Below are 12,416 nucleotides of genomic sequence, written 5' to 3'. Positions count from 1 at the left end.
TTCATTTTCAATTTTTAGGTTGATTTTGACGAGAAAAAGACCGATACCATCATTGCCATGAAGTCAAATTTAGGCGAGAAAGTGTTGTTTGAGAAACCGGTAGTTTGTCAGGGTGGAGTTGAATTCTGGTTAAATAGTTTACTGTCGATGGTCAGGGAGACTGTCAAGGGAGTTATAGCAGCTCAAGCGCAATGTTTGGTTGATCCTGATTATGATTTTATTGCTGGATTTGTGACTTTCTGTGGACAGGTTTGATGCTCCTTAATCTTCTTTTTTTAAATCCTTAGTTATGTCCATTATAATTTATTTGGATTTATTATTTTGTCTTTATATTTTGTTTTTCTGGTATTAAGCCAAATTCTTCATGTTTTATTTATTATCGATACTTATAACTACAATACTGAATTATTATAATAAGACTTTAGTCGATTTAGTCTAATTATTCAGTGTAAGGCGTTAAATGTTGCTGATGACTTTATATAACTTATTTTTTTTAATATTTAATTATTACATTGTTATTAGTGGTTATCGTCTAACCTACAATTTGTCTTATATGATAACTTAAATCTAGGTATATAACTATCTCAGTATCTGGTGAAATAATGTTTATACATGCACTGCTGTATTTTTTATTATATGCACCTCACTACACAACACTACGTAAGATCAGATGGTTTGATTCTTTTGAGTCTGTGTCCTGTTCTGCTGGTATCCAAAAGCTGCAATATTTCAATATTCACATGAGAATGGAGTCATCCTCATCCTCCTTGTAATTCTCTTGATTTTTTGACTGACTGAGGGTATCTGAAAGTCTCGATTATTACCTACAATCAGTACTATAGTATTTGGGTGCGCCCACAATACCTCTCAGGACTTTGTTCTGAAAAATTTGTATTTTATTTATGTTACTCTTTGCAGAACATCCCCATAATTGAACTCCGTATAACCTTATAGATTTCAGTATTTACTTATATAATAGCAATTTATTATGTGCGGATAATTATGATTTTCTTCCAATTAGCCTATAAACTGTGAGGTGTGAGCAAATTCATTGCCATGGCGCAAAAGCCATTAATGTACAAACTAACATCATCAATAATATCATCATCATCAACATTAAAGGGGTTAATTGTAATTCAGTAATCATTCATCATCATTTATCTGTGTTTTTTCATATATTCATGAATTGGTTTGACTAAAAACTATGTTATCATTTTTAAACATTATTGCACTTAATATCATTTGTAAGGCACAATTTAATGGACAAAAATCAGTATTACACAACAAATAAACAATTAGCTTGGCTGGAAATGTATAAATACATTCTAGACATGCTTGCTGGTTAATAATAAGAATTTCGTTACTTTTTGAACCTTGATTCTTCCTGACATTTTTTTACTCACAAATTTAATTTATTATTTTGCAACCACAAAAAATTGTCCAAATACCTCCTTTAATTCAGAAGCGTATATTTTGATCATAGTATTATCGTTGAAAATGTTCTTAATAGGCAGGACTGGTTGGTATCCAGATTCTTTGGACGAAAGAAGCAGAAGTGGCGATCAAACGAGCCCGATTCGATAAAATAGCAATGAAAATTACGAATCAACGATTTTTGGACTTGCTGAACTCACTCATCGATCTAACCTCGAAAGATTTAACGAAAATGCAGCGAACTCAGTTCGAAACTATGGTTACAATTCACGTACATCAAAGGTAAATAATAATCTCTATATCAGTAATAATAATTTGTGTTAATTTATATTTTGTAGAGATATATTTGATAATATATGCAAATTAAGGGTAAAATCATTGTTGGACTTTGAATGGCAAGCTCAATGCCGTTTCTACTACAATGAGGACAATGATGACGTCCTAGTCCGCATTACGGACGTCATTTTTCTTTATCAGAATGAGTATTTGGGCATTACCGAAAGATTGGCCATCACTCCTTTAACTGATCGCTGTTACATAACATTAGCTCAAGCAATATGTTCGTATTTATAATGTGCTTGTGTTTAAGGATTTTGATACAGAATTTTTCCGTAGGGATTAATATGGGAGGAGCTCCTGCCGGTCCTGCAGGAACAGGAAAGACAGAGACCACTAAAGACATGGGCAGGACATTAGGAAAGTTTGTGGTAGTATTCAATTGTTCTGATCAGATGGATTTTAGAGGACTGGGGAGGATTTTTAAGGTATGTGAGTTAATTTTGATGGATATTTTAATTTGAAGTAACCGTTGAATAATGTGTTGGTTACTTTTGAATAAAACATATTTAAGTAGAATAACTTGATTAAATCTACATAACCTTCTTTTTATAAAAAAAACGGAACTTACTGATAATATTGGTTCTATAGATGCTTCAAAATATATTTGTAGATAGACAGGTTCTTATATTATTTGCGTTATTCTTTCTGTGCGTTTTAATTTAACTTAGAATATAAGGCTAAAATATTTTGATTTGTTATCAACTAGTTACTGCGACTAAGTATGTCGTTGATGCAGTTGAAATTTGTTGTTGAATTTGGTCTGCTGTAATACTAAAACTGTAAAGTTGCGCTTTTTGCTTTATTAACTTTATTAACTTGTGCTCCAAATTGGTCATCATATCTTAAATGAAGGAAGCATCATTCCCAGTTTCCCCATGTAGTGAATTGAGGCAAATATTTCTCATGGAATGCATTTCAAATTTGTGAGAAAATCCTCTAGTGATAAAAATAGAAATATTCAAAAAATATAATATACAGAGAATAGACAAAATAATATGAACACCTTATAATATAGTAGATCTTGTTGCATATTGGCAACATTGCCTTCGTCTAAATAACCTGGGTCAACACAAAATTTTACTTTGACTTAAAAGCATTAAATTCCAATTCTCTAGGCCGTAATTAGACGAAAGAAAATATATGGCATGAAAAAGTTTTGCTTTCTTATTTAGGAAACCGCTTGAACGATATTTCTCAATATCCGTGGTGTTAATTTTAATTGAAAATAAAACCATTTAAATGAACATTTTAATTATTTTTATTAAGTTTTACTATCAAAATAATTTACAAAACAGCAGAAAATAGTTTAAAAGTGCACGCTTTTACTTTTTGTTTTATGTTCATAGGTACTATGTCTTAATAAACCCCAAATATAGTCTCCCATCATGTTTTCATTGTATTCATATATGTATAACATCATCAAGCAAATTCCACTGTTTTAAGCGAGAGCCTAAAAGCTCTACTTTATTTTTTGGCAAATTTAAATCCCGAACTAAGTCGTTAAAATCTTCTGTAGTAATAAGATGGTGTTTTGGTTGTTCTGGTGTAAATAAAAACTCCTTATCGGAATTACTTTTATGAGAACTAAGAGATGAGCTACTTTTCTGCGATAATTTTTTCGGTGGCTCAGGTACTGGTCGTGTCAGTATGCGACTAGAGCAGAAGAGATTCCAGATCAGGATATTCGATAGGTTTTGCACTTTTACCTTTATGTCTTCTACTCGAATTCACAATGCAAAAGTAGTAGCAGTCGTTAACGTGATCTTTTGGTTATCGCCGGATTCTTGGTGTTGCAAATTTCATTAACCTTTTCTCACCTAAAATATAGAAATAGAATTTAATATGTCTATTATATTTAATTCATCATTTAATTAAAATTTGCTGATTACCATCCAAACATATTTTACAACTATGACAAGCAACATGTGGAGCCCATGTCTTGTCTTGATTCCGAACAGGACAGTTAAAATATACTTCGTAGGCTTCACAGAGAACGTGATATGTATTTAAGATATATGAGTACGAATATGAGTACGAATTTGAGTTGTATTACTATAAATATTACAAAAGCAAACTTTATACCAAAAAAAGGTATTTTCTTTTCGTTTTTGTTCATAACTAAGCGGAAAATCATAATCATACACTTTAGGACCAAGAACGAAAATTTTTTCAAGAGTCGTGTGTCGTGTGTCGTGTGAGAGTCATAAGAATATCAAATGCCTTGGCTTCTCTCTTCTTAACAGAAGTGCACCGTTATGGGGAGTTTTAGAATATAAAGGAGGAGTAGATTTCGATCGCTAACATCATTGAAGTAATTGGCGAATGTTTTGGTACAAGAATTGGTCAACATTCCATTGGAAACTATTCAGACACTCTACGATGGCTGATTCAACACTTTATTAATAAATAATTATAGTGTATATGTCATGTGCTCATATTATTTTGTCCACTCCCGTAGATATTATTTTGTTATTAACGTAATATGAATATTTTTAGGGTCTAGCTCAGTCAGGAACATGGGGATGTTTCGATGAATTCAACAGGATCGAGCTTCCCGTACTTTCCGTAGCGGCCCAACAGATTTACATAGTACTACAGGCCCGAAAGGAACGGAAACCCGTTTTTATTTTCATGTAATTATTTATGATATAACAGTCTTCAATTTTATAATAAAATCTCTCTGAAGGGATGGTGATCACGTCTCCATGAACATAGAATTCGGAATATTCTTGACTATGAATCCCGGTTACGCTGGACGACAGGAACTTCCCGAAAATTTGAAGATAATGTTTAGGAGCGTCGCCATGATGGTACCCGATCGACAGATCATCATTCGAGTGAAAATGGCTTCTTGCGGCTTCAAAGAGAATGTGATCCTATCCAGGAAGTTTTACACGTTGTATCAGTTGTGCGAAGAACAACTCTCCAAGCAGGTGCATTACGATTTTGGCTTGAGAAACATCTTGTCGGTGTTGAGGACACTTGGTGCTCAGAAACGAAGTCATCCTACAGATACCGAGGAGACTATAGTGATGAGAGTACTGAGGTAACTTTTCCAACAGCATCGTGTTTGTTTCTGAGACTCCATTTATCATAGGGACATGAATTTGAGTAAACTGATAGATGAAGACGAGCCCTTGTTTTTGTCTCTAATCGAAGACATGTTCCCGGGTATTAAATTATCGACGCACTCTTGGAAGGATCTCCAGAAAGCGGTGACGAACGTTTGTAACGACACTGGCTTGATCAATTATCCGTCTTGGAATCTAAAAGTAGTCCAACTGTATGAAACATCTTTGGTTAGACATGGGCTCATGGTGCTAGGTGAAAAACTACTTATTTTACTTGGTTAAAATGATTATTTATATATTTTTTTGGTATTTTATAGGACCTACTGGTGCTGGAAAGACCATGTGCATGCATACCCTTATGAAGGCAATGACTGAAACTGGATTACCCCATCGAGAGCTGAGAATGAATCCTAAAGTTGTTGTTTGTTGTAAAATACATTTCAATTGTATTTTTCTTGCTCTGTTTTAGGCTATCACAGCTCCTCAAATGTTTGGAAGGCTTGATGTGGCAACTAATGATTGGACCGATGGTATTTTTTCGACGTTATGGAGAAGAACGCTTAAATTTAAGAAAACGGATTATTGCTGGTATGTATATGGAATCAATAAATTATATAGAATTTTAAAATATGTCTCTGCAAGTTTAGGTCTATTCGTATTTTAATTCTTCTTGTGAAGACTGCCTGGTATTATGCAAATCATTGATACAAAGTTATTGTTGTAAGTTGTAAGTCCCATATATTTGTTGCATCCTTTGTTCAATTATATTAGAAGAATGATGGAAAAATAATAAACCATGAATAATTCTTGGAGACAGTCTATAAACCACACAGAAAACTCCTATTTCTATATGACTTCTCGTAACAAACCAACATAACCGTTAAATGCTTGACTCCTCCATCTGCTATTCGACCTATTATACATTCATACAGTTTACTACTTCTTATTCCATCCGAAATGTATGAATTGGAAAAGATAAAGCACATAGATAGAGCCAATCGGAATTGAGTGATGGAAGTTCATTCATTCAAATTAAGTAATTCAACATTTTAACTTGTCAGAGGAGAAAGTTCTAGCTGCTAACTAAGTTCAAAGCTACAACAATACAATATTCTGTAGAATATCAGAGCCTCGAAGTAAAAAGGAAAACCAAAAGAGCTATTAAAACGTTTATAATAAAAAAAAATTCTACCAAGATTATTACAATAAACACTAATAATAACTATATTTAACTGTTATAATTGTCTATGCTATATTCTAAACGTTATAGGATAAAATTAGGCATGGGATAATAGCATAATATGAAATATTGTATCAATTGTTTTTGTTGAATATTGGTTATTTGCAGGAATTCTTGAACTTAAAGAAACTTGTAACTAAGGAGCATTGATTTTTTGTTGGAGTATCTAATAAGCTTGATTTAAGTGAGAGAAGTTGTAGTGGGTGGTTTCCTAAATTTAAGGACAGTGAATTTAAAGTTGAACTAAGATAAATGACGAAAAGTCGAAAGGAATAACCATTTTTTACTATAAATACACTATCAAGCTGTTTTGTATTGCAAGCAGATATTGATTCTCGTTTCATTACTACGTATTTTGAGTAGTTTTTGGAATGCTTTAGGTTGTTACAAGCTAGTTTCCTTGGGCAATATTGTATTTAATTTATACCGCTGTTTAACCTCAGTTCAAGTCTATATATGTGGATTTAACATAAAAAATAGAATATGGATTAGTTATTAGAGTGCTAATTGGTTCTAGATTGATTCTGTATGCGAACACAGAAAAATACTTAGGCTTGATACTGGATGTCAAGCTCAAGTGAAAAGAGTATGTTAAATAGAATCAACCTAAACTTTGTATGAAGCTCAAAGTTTAATGATTAGTTGGACGACAATGTACTAATGTAATGAATTAGTACTCCATAATAAATTGTTAATATATAAACAAATTTTGAACCCAGTACGCAGCTATGAAATTGCACAAAGAAATCTAACATCGATATGACCCAAAATTATCAAGACCAAGTTTTTCGCAAGATTGTTAACTGTCTATGGTATATTAGAGGTGATGGAATTCACAAAGACCTAAGGGTGCTAACGGTCAGAAAAATGTTAAATTGTTTGCGAAATAATACCAAGTGACATTGCTAGAACATAAAAACGTTGAAATATTACAATCGTTCGAGTACAGTGTAACTATTTGGAGGCTGAAATCTTAAATCTGAACATCAACAACAACGTTAAGGAAAAATTTTTATATTAGATTTTTGAATAAAAATATAATCCATTTTTTAACGTCTGTGTAAAATAACTTTTATTTCAGGTTAGTACTAGATGGGCCAGTTGATGCCGTGTGGATTGAGAATCTCAATTCCGTATTAGACGACAACAAAACCTTAACTCTCGCTAATGGTGACCGTATTGTGATGGCGAACAATTGTAAACTGGTGTTCGAACCAGATAACGTTGACAATGCCAGTCCTGCTACTGTATCAAGAATGGGTATGTACTTTTTTTCAAGCTTACATACCCATTACATGCTTGGAAACTTTATAATCTTAGGAATGGTGTTCATGAGTTCATCGGTCTTGCCTTGGTCTCCAATTCTGGACGCCTGGTTGAAGACTCGATCGCAGCAGGAAGCAGATACACTAAGAGCACTGTTTGCGAGAAGTTTTGGAGATATGCACGGATATTTACAGGCAAAGTTGAAGCCAAAAATGTTCATACGCGAGGCACTGTATATTCGTCAGTGTTATGTTGTTCTTCAGGGGATTCTGGATATTTCGGAAGAACCCAGTAAGATTTCGTTGAAATTTACTTGTAAATATTCATTGATTTGGATTCTTTCGTCGTAGAAATATGGACTGACAAGCAGCTGGAGCGTTTGTATTTATTTTCCGCGATGTGGTCTCTCGGGGCATTATTGGAACTGGAAGATCGAGCGAAGTTGGAGGCGTTTGCTTTAGAGCATCCTTCCAAGCACGACTGGCCAAAATGTCGCGAGAACGAAACTATTTTCGAATACGTGGTGAATCCAGATACAGGAAGGTGGGAACACTGGCGTGAAAGGGTTGAGGAATTCGTTTATCCCAAGGATTCTGTGTTGGAGTTTACGAACATCTTGGTTCCTAACGTTGACAATGTAAGAACGGCCTTCCTCATCCACAATACGGCTAAACAGAACAAGGCTGTTTTACTGATCGGTTAGCAATATTTTGTTTTAAATTATTTTTTAGTATCTTATTATTTTTGTTATCTAGGTGAGCCGGGAACAGCAAAAACTGTCATGATAAAAGGATACTTATCAACGTTCGATCCGGATTATAAACTGAGCAAGTGTTTTAACTTTTCTTCAGCTACTACACCGAACATGGTTCAGGTATATTCGAAAATAAATATCAATTAACTAGTGAGGGTTTTTAAATTTACTGAGATATTCAACTTAATATTTGATGATATGTTTTTTTATTTTTTATTACTCTTCGTGAGTCCACAATCTGCCCTATTGGCAATAAGTATTTCTTATGTCTATATTATATATATGTGGCATGTAGAAAATCACTTCATTAAGCAATCTTCTGTATAAAATATTATCTTAATTAATTAGTCTTATTCTAAAGCTTATTCTAAAGTATACATATGTCCAGTAATCAGATCAGGTGGTGTTAAACGTTTTAGACTACGAACTTCACTATCACGTCGCATATTTAGCTGCTTATCGAGTACATTGGGATGCACTGACACTCTTTCGAAGCACTTCACACAAACACGTTGAATTACACTCGTTATAGGTTCTAGAGGAATATCGCGTTGTATCACTTTATTTGAAATATAGTACGGAGCATCAACAATGGCACGCAACACTTTATTTTGGAACCGTTGAATGATGGATGTATTAGATTTGCTAGCGGTACCCCATATTTGGATTCCATATGACCAAATGGGCTTGAGTATAGACTCATACAGCAATACCTTGCTATCTAATGATAATTTGGATTTGCGCCCGATGAGCCAATACATTTGATATAATTTTAGTCCCAGTTGTTTCCGTTTAGAGAGTATGTGCAAGTTTGTTGACGACGGTTGTGAGTAGACCAAGCATCGTACTCATTTGATCCATTAGTTTGGCCATCATTTTTTCTAATCTAGAGATGTTGCTAGCTTCAGTAGGTTGAGAAGTCGTCTCTTGATTTTGTGCTGAACCATTTTCAACTATTTGGGCATAAGTTATGTTTGGTTGACTTGGTCTGGTGGGTAGACTAGTAGGTGTGGATTGTTTTTGCTGCTGTTGATGCCTTTTTTTCCTTAAGGCTGGATAGAGTTTCTGTTGTAATTGCTTGTGAACTGCGCAACCCTTGTAGTTTGCTGAATGATTTCCGTTACAGTTAGCACATATCACTTTTTCATCGCGAACTTTACAAGTACAATCTCCTGTTTTGTGTTCTCCTGGACATTTTACGCATTTATATGATTTGCGACAGTAAGTCTTTGTGTACCCGTGCGCTTGGCACCTTGTGCATTGTGGTATAATTCTTTTTATATGGGGTGGTTCGCATTTAATAATATTATTTTCCAATTTGGTGATTTCATACACCGCCTTATTATTTCCATTAGTGTTTTAATTGTGTAGTTCGTAGTAATGGTTTTCAATAGGTCATGGATGTGTTTTATTACTCTTAACTTATAGACTGTTATTGGTGGTAGTTTGGGAACAACTTTTTCAGGGCTTGGTTGTATATTCTCTTCAATATCTTCCGACGGGTTGCTAAAGCTGTTTTTTGTCTCTATCGGTTTGTCTAACTAATAGTCACTGATTCTTATTTGTTTCCTCGCGATTTCTTCTTCTGGACTTCTCAATCGTTTTTTGTTAATGACTGTAGTCCATTCTGATGGTGGAGTTTGCGTTATTGCTGATTGTTCTAATCTTATATCAAAGTGTGCAGGTGATTTGGTTGAATCGCTGTGGTTTGCCATTTTTAGATTTTTAATATTTTATTTTATTTACTTCCAGAGGATAAAAAAATTGTTTATTTCACGCACTTCATTTTTCACTTACGTTATTTTTTGTACTAGTTTTTGATCAAAAATACTATAAATGAATTTCAAAAGAACTGTTGTAAAATAAGGGGAAATAATTTTAAAACACTAATAAAAATGAGATGCAGTCCTTTTGTCTGGTTACGTAAACATGTATTCGCTACACTTTAGGTCTGCTGAGAGACGGATAGCCGCATCTGTTATGCGTTTTTAACACTCAATTAAATAACCGTAATAAAATACAGGGTTTTTTTAAAGAAAGGTATCTTTCTAGAGCTTGGAGCGTATTAAAAGTACGTCTTCACCCTACGAAGGTTGGAACTGAACTTTGATGATATGTGACATTTTTTTTGTAAAAAATTTTGGTTTCGTTTGAACATAACATAACAGCATATATCTTTGAACTTAAATTTTTAATGAGTTGTCATAAATATTCATGACTTGAGTAACACTGGACACGGTTGTCGACCAGTGCAAATTTCATTGAATCTCTTCATTTCTAATTTGCATTTATTTGAAAAATTGATTAGTAAAACATGCTTTTATGGTTCCGAGATTAGACTGTAAAATCAATTTCCCCATTTATATTTAACTTATAATCATATAGTCTAGCTTTATTATTTTCCTGTTTGATTATCATTTAATGCGTTTAGCGGTTGCCCGATTCCACAAGCAGAATCAACTAAATACCTCGTCATCTACCTAGATGGTAGGTTAAATTGTAAATATCATGTTAGACAAAAAGCAGAGCAGATCAGATTCCAAATCAACGAACTGTACTGATTAGTCACAAGATATTCCCAATTTGACATAAAATCAAAGAGATTGGTCAAAGACATCAGGCAATTATAACAAATTTATTGCGTTTTTCGCACCTATTGAAAATTTCTTCGTCAATTATCACCAATTTCTATAATAAACTTTTGAATTTACAGAAAACTCACAGTGTATAATATTTATTTTAAAGTGATTTACGTTATTTGAAGATAATTTTACGTGTTTAAAATATTTTAGCGAATTATTGAATCGTATGTTGACAAAAGAGTTGGAACTACATATGGTCCTCCAGCAGGGAAAACCTTAAGCGTGTTCATCGATGACATCAACATGCCTGTAATTAATGATTGGGGTGATCAAATCACTAACGAAATTGTACGACAGTTGATGGAAAATGGTTTATTTGTTTCTCCTATTTGTTTCTTCCTTGTACACGTGAGTTTCTTTTTAAGGTGGTTTCTATAGTTTGGACAAGCCCGGCGATTTCTCGTTCATAGCTGATGTGATGTTACTATCCGCGATGATTCATCCTGGTGGAGGTCGAAACGATATACCACACCGACTGAAAAGACAATTTTGCATATTTAATTGCACGTTACCTAGCACCACTTCGATGGACTTGATCTTCAGTATCAGCAATTATCTTATCGTTATAAATCATTCTCTCTAATTAGTATATTTCAGGCCAAATTGGACGTGGATATTTCTGCATTGAGCGATTCGAAGAGGAGGTAGTGGAATTTTTGCCGAAACTTATACCGTTAACTAGGCATATCTGGCAAAAGACGAAACAAAAGATGTTACCCACTCCCGCCAAGTTCCATTACGTTTTCAATTTGCGAGACCTTTCCAGAATCTGGCAGGGCATCTTGACCGTTCAACGCTTGGAGTGTCGTACTAAAATGTCAATGTTAAAGCTTTGGAGGCACGAATGTGAAAGAGTTATATCGGATAGGTAAGGTTTTATTAGTTATTTTAACACGGTAGAAATATACTATCATGATTAAGAACCAGTGAGATTTTTAAACAAAGTCAATTGGTCATTTATTTTTTCTTTGTTATTTGATTCCCTTTAAGACTACGTTGTCGAATATTGTTGAGTTTTTGAAAGGTCCTGTGAAAGGGTAATTATTATAAAATATATTAGGTGCATGTAATATATTCTGATATTTTTTTCATTTCAAAAAACCATTTATTAAAAAAATATGGCTACAATATATATTAATCAAAATAAAAATTTCATTGTGTTTTACTTAGAAGCTGAAAATTTGATGATTGAATTAGTCACGCCGAAAGAGCTAACCAAAGTTATTAAAATTCACATTAGTCCAAGGAAATCACCAGACTATGATTTAATAACAGGAGAATTACTGCAAAAACTACCAAGAAAGGGAATTATAAAACTCACCAACTTGAACATGTCCCAGGCATTTGGAAGATGACGGAAATTACAAAGATTCCAAAACCTGGAAAGTCACCAAACTGAATAAAAGCGTATAGACCTATATAACTGCTACCAGTAATATCTAAGGTTTTTGAAAAACTTCTGTTGAAAAGAATAAAACCGATCATAGAGTGAAAAACCTAATACCAACACACCAGTTTGGGTTTATTAACAAGCATTTAACAATTGACCAGGTCCACAGAATAACAGATATTCTTGAAAAAGCTTACGAAAGTAAAAAAGTATGCTCAGCCATACTCTTAGATGTAAAACAAGCCTTCGATAAGGTTTGGCATGAAGGTCTTGTTCATAA

General features: G+C 33.7%; 1 protein-coding gene across 1 annotated transcript in view; it reads left to right on the top strand.

Annotated features, from left to right (window-relative positions):
* The window catches only part of kl-3 (dynein heavy chain 8, axonemal kl-3), a 36,767-nt gene that overhangs the window by 4,502 nt on the left and 19,849 nt on the right, over positions 1-12,416 (top strand). Inside the window, exons 11-26 of the mRNA XM_076408747.1 lie at positions 19-249; positions 1,511-1,716; positions 1,773-1,993; positions 2,050-2,198; positions 4,270-4,406; positions 4,460-4,819; positions 4,871-5,097; positions 5,162-5,259; positions 5,314-5,432; positions 7,166-7,344; positions 7,405-7,641; positions 7,701-8,048; positions 8,106-8,224; positions 10,897-11,056; positions 11,112-11,288; positions 11,344-11,614. Coding sequence (XP_076264862.1) covers positions 19-249; positions 1,511-1,716; positions 1,773-1,993; positions 2,050-2,198; positions 4,270-4,406; positions 4,460-4,819; positions 4,871-5,097; positions 5,162-5,259; positions 5,314-5,432; positions 7,166-7,344; positions 7,405-7,641; positions 7,701-8,048; positions 8,106-8,224; positions 10,897-11,056; positions 11,112-11,288; positions 11,344-11,614 — 3,239 coding nt within the window. The remainder of the gene's footprint in view (positions 1-18; positions 250-1,510; positions 1,717-1,772; positions 1,994-2,049; positions 2,199-4,269; positions 4,407-4,459; positions 4,820-4,870; positions 5,098-5,161; positions 5,260-5,313; positions 5,433-7,165; positions 7,345-7,404; positions 7,642-7,700; positions 8,049-8,105; positions 8,225-10,896; positions 11,057-11,111; positions 11,289-11,343; positions 11,615-12,416) is intronic.

The sequence above is a fragment of the Rhynchophorus ferrugineus genome, unplaced genomic scaffold (assembly GCF_030347505.1).
Source record: "Rhynchophorus ferrugineus isolate W39M unplaced genomic scaffold, kcgeb_rfMv2 rfM6, whole genome shotgun sequence".
In the NCBI taxonomy this organism is placed as follows: domain Eukaryota; kingdom Metazoa; phylum Arthropoda; class Insecta; order Coleoptera; family Curculionidae; genus Rhynchophorus; species Rhynchophorus ferrugineus.
The sequence above is the reverse complement of the archived record's forward strand: the minus strand, read 5'-3'. Positions and strand labels throughout refer to the sequence as shown.